General features: G+C 31.6%; 1 protein-coding gene across 1 annotated transcript in view; it reads right to left on the bottom strand.

Moving 5' to 3' along the window:
* Positions 1-3,718: 3,718 nt before the first annotated feature.
* HELRODRAFT_183921 (hypothetical protein) overlaps positions 3,719-3,776 on the bottom strand; it is a gene marked incomplete at both ends in the record, with an annotated part of 1,000 nt that continues 942 nt past the window's right edge. The window contains one exon of the mRNA XM_009013923.1: positions 3,719-3,776. This exon is cut by the window's right edge and continues 41 nt beyond it. Coding sequence (XP_009012171.1) covers positions 3,719-3,776 — 58 coding nt within the window.

Below are 3,776 nucleotides of genomic sequence, written 5' to 3'. Positions count from 1 at the left end.
CTTTCAAGTTTGGCGTGAATCATTTCAGAGGCTTTGAAGAGATAAATTAGTTTGGGAGTAATATTAAAATGCGACGTGCAAAAATATACAGACACACAGACACACACACAAACAAACAAACACACACAAACACACACACAAACACACACACACACAAACAAACAAACAAACAAACACACACATATACAATACAAAAATATCCAAGACACCCTACAAGCAACACACAACAACTCCAATGAAACGAACTGATACATACAATTATATACAATACAACAGATATATACATACAAAAAAAACATACTAACACTTCTACACATACTAATACACAAAACACATACAATTATGAATACACTCAGCCATACACAAAACACATACAATTATAAATACACCCAACCATACACAAAACACACATACAAAATTATAAATACAATCAACCATACACAAAACACATACAATTATAAATACACCCAACCATACACAAAACACACATACAATTAAAAATACAATCAACCATACAAAAAACACATACAACTATAAATACACTCAACCAAACACAAAAAACACATACAATCATAAATACGTACATATGTCGAATATGTCTTGCCAGCTTTTCGCATGCATATTAAACCATTTTCTAAACAATACCTTATTGATGTACTGAGGTAGAAAAACCAGTTTACCGGTACTGGCAAATAAGTTCTGGACTGCTTTTATAAATGTTGATGTTTGGGGTGGTTTCGAATCGCTAAGACCACCCAGCCTTTTCTCATAAAGGACTGTCCCTATTGCTGTTTTGTGTGCGTGCGTGTGTGTGTGTGTGTTTGTATGTGTGTTTGTGTGTGCGTGTCTGTGTGTGTGTCAGGCGTTTGTGTGTGTGTTTGTATGTGTGTTTGTGTGTGCGTGTCTGTGTGTGTGTCAGGCGTTTGTGTGTGTGTTTGTATGTGTGTTTGTGTGTGCGTGTCTGTGTGTGTGTCAGGCGTTTGTGTGTGTGTTTGTATGTGTGTTTGTGTGTGCGTGTCTGTGTGTGTGTCAGGCGTTTGTGTGTGTGTTTGTATGTGTGTTTGTGTGTGCGTGTCTGTGTGTGTGTCAGGCGTTTGTGTGTGTTTGTATGTGTGTTTGTGTGTGCGTGTCTGTGTGTGTGTCAGGCGTTTGTGTGTGTTTGTATGTGTGTTTGTGTGTGCGTGTCTGTGTGTGTGTCAGGCGTTTGTGTGTGTGTTTGTATGTGTGTTTGTGTGTGCGTGTCTGTGTGTGTGTAAAATAAAAATAATAATAACAACGAACATTCAAGAGACCAGTGAAAGAGCTCCTGGTCGATATGAGGCACGAGGTTTTTGTCATTCTGGCTGGAAATTTTTTCAATCCTTGCCATGAAATCATCCAGAACTGAATCAAACTCCTTGAAGTAAGAACGCACGTAATCCCTCTTCAGCATCGGCTTGTCAAGAGTTTTTCGCATCACGCTCCACTGGTGGCCGTCCCTGATTTGATTAGTGGATAGAGAGAATGAATTAGTGGATGAATGAATGGGTGGATGGATGAGTGGGCGAAAGAAAAAGTGAGTGAATAAGTGAATCAAATTCAGTGGATGGATGAATGAAGAGGTGAATGATTGAATGGATGAATGAATGAATGAATGGATGCATGAAAAAAACGAGTGGATAAGAATAATAACTCTGTAAGAATCCCTCTTGGCAAGTTATTTTTATCCCTCCACTGCCTCCAGCTATCAATGTGAATACGTCTGGGGTACTTACCTGAGTTAAGTTAGCCATGAAAATATTATTATTTATTATTAATAATATAATAATTACAATATATTATTATTATTATTATTATTATTATTATTATTATTATTAACCTTCATTTCTGTAAACAATTTCAATGTCAACAGGATCGTGTATGTAAACCATGGAGACATTTCCAATTTGTTCCTTAAAAATATTTCCATATTTCTGGATTCTCTCTAACAAAATTTCATTCGACTTTTCCTGATCAAATATATAGGAGGGCAGGAGTTGAACATTACCTAAAAATGGCAGCTGAAATGGGCCGGGGACTTCGCTGAATGGCTTCACGATCTTCGGTTTTGTATCGTCGTTGCTGCGTATGTTAGTTGATGATGACACAGTCATTGATGGTCTGATAAGAGATTTGTTTTGGAGGTTTGGAGGGTTTTTTAAATTGAGAAAAGTTTTGCTAAGTGAAACGAATGCTTTCATTTTTGAAGTTTTTTTTAAATAAATTTAATTTTTTTTCAAGCAAAAACAGTTAATTTCTGTTAATTTATCACTCCAGCTTCAATAACGTTTCACTAATCGTCAAATTCACCAGTTAACACTGATTATTAACCAATTGCAAATTAAATAATAAATTAGATTTTTAGTATAATTTTTAGCAAGAATTAGGAAAAAAGTTTGTCAGATGAATTATGAACAAGAGAGCAATGAAATCTAAGAAATATATTTCACTCATTCACCTTTTTAATTCATTCATTCATTCTGTCTTTCATTTTATTCATTCACCCACTTTATTCTGTCATTTGTTCATTTTGAGTTTTTAGTAAACTTTGCACTCCAATTAATCTTTTTAAACTCAACAAAACAGCTATAGTTTACAATACATAATATTTTGAAGTTTATTGTGGTTATATATAAAATAAATATAAATATATATTATTAATATATATATTATATATATATATTAATATATATTATATATATATTAATATATATTATATATATTATATATTTATTTTTTATAGCACCATTTTTTTATGGTTCATCTTTCTTATCTTATATCTGGATTCTGGATTGATGATCATCATATCCACCCGATGACTATTCATTAGATTTTCATTTAATTTCACCCCAACGCTATTCAAAATAAAAATATAAATTAGTGATAAAAATCTGACTGAATTCAAATTTAGGATCACGATTTCAAATGAAGTTTAAAAATTAGGAACACAGTGATTATGTAATGTTACGCTTAAAAGTGAATTGCTTTAACTTTTGGACTTTAAAAAGTGATGGCAAAATAGGTTATATTATAAAATATGTACCATTCAAAACTAACATAATTACATAAATACATTTGGCTAAAAGAATGTCTTAGATTAATAATGAATAAATAAATAAATGAATGAATGAACCATCCAGACAACCTCAACCAACTAAACGATCTACCAGGATTTGAACTATAGACGACGTGAACTTGAACAGTACTATGATGTTGAATTATTATAGACCCCTTTTGACGTGCAAAATACGAATAATAATGGTTTAAGAACTGACCCTTCCATTCATCCACTCATCTATTCATTCATTCATTCATTCATTCATTCATTCATTCATTCATTCATTCATTCATTCATTCATTCATTCATTCATTCATTCATTCATTCATTCACCCATCCATTCACAATGATGCATGCAGTAATCTAGACAGACTCAATAATGACTATAGTAAAATAACCATAACAAATAATAATATTATTAATAATAATAACCTGAATATGACGTCATGTTAATAAAAAATAATTATTATTATTGCTTAACTGAAATAGATACATAAATGATTTTATTTAAATTTTAAAATATTATAATTAATAATAATAATGATGATATGATTATGACGTCACAACTAATATAATAATAATAATAATTTCAACTAACTGTAATAATATTTTTATTATTTTTATAATTATTTAAATTCAAATTCATCCGTCCGAGATGGATACGGAGTTGATTTTCAACTCCTTGGAATCCAGTTCTGTG

The sequence above is a fragment of the Helobdella robusta genome (genome assembly GCF_000326865.2).
Source record: "Helobdella robusta unplaced genomic scaffold HELROscaffold_124, whole genome shotgun sequence".
Lineage (NCBI taxonomy): Eukaryota > Metazoa > Annelida > Clitellata > Rhynchobdellida > Glossiphoniidae > Helobdella > Helobdella robusta.
Note: the sequence above shows the minus strand (reverse complement) of the source record. Positions and strands in the feature narration are given on the sequence as shown.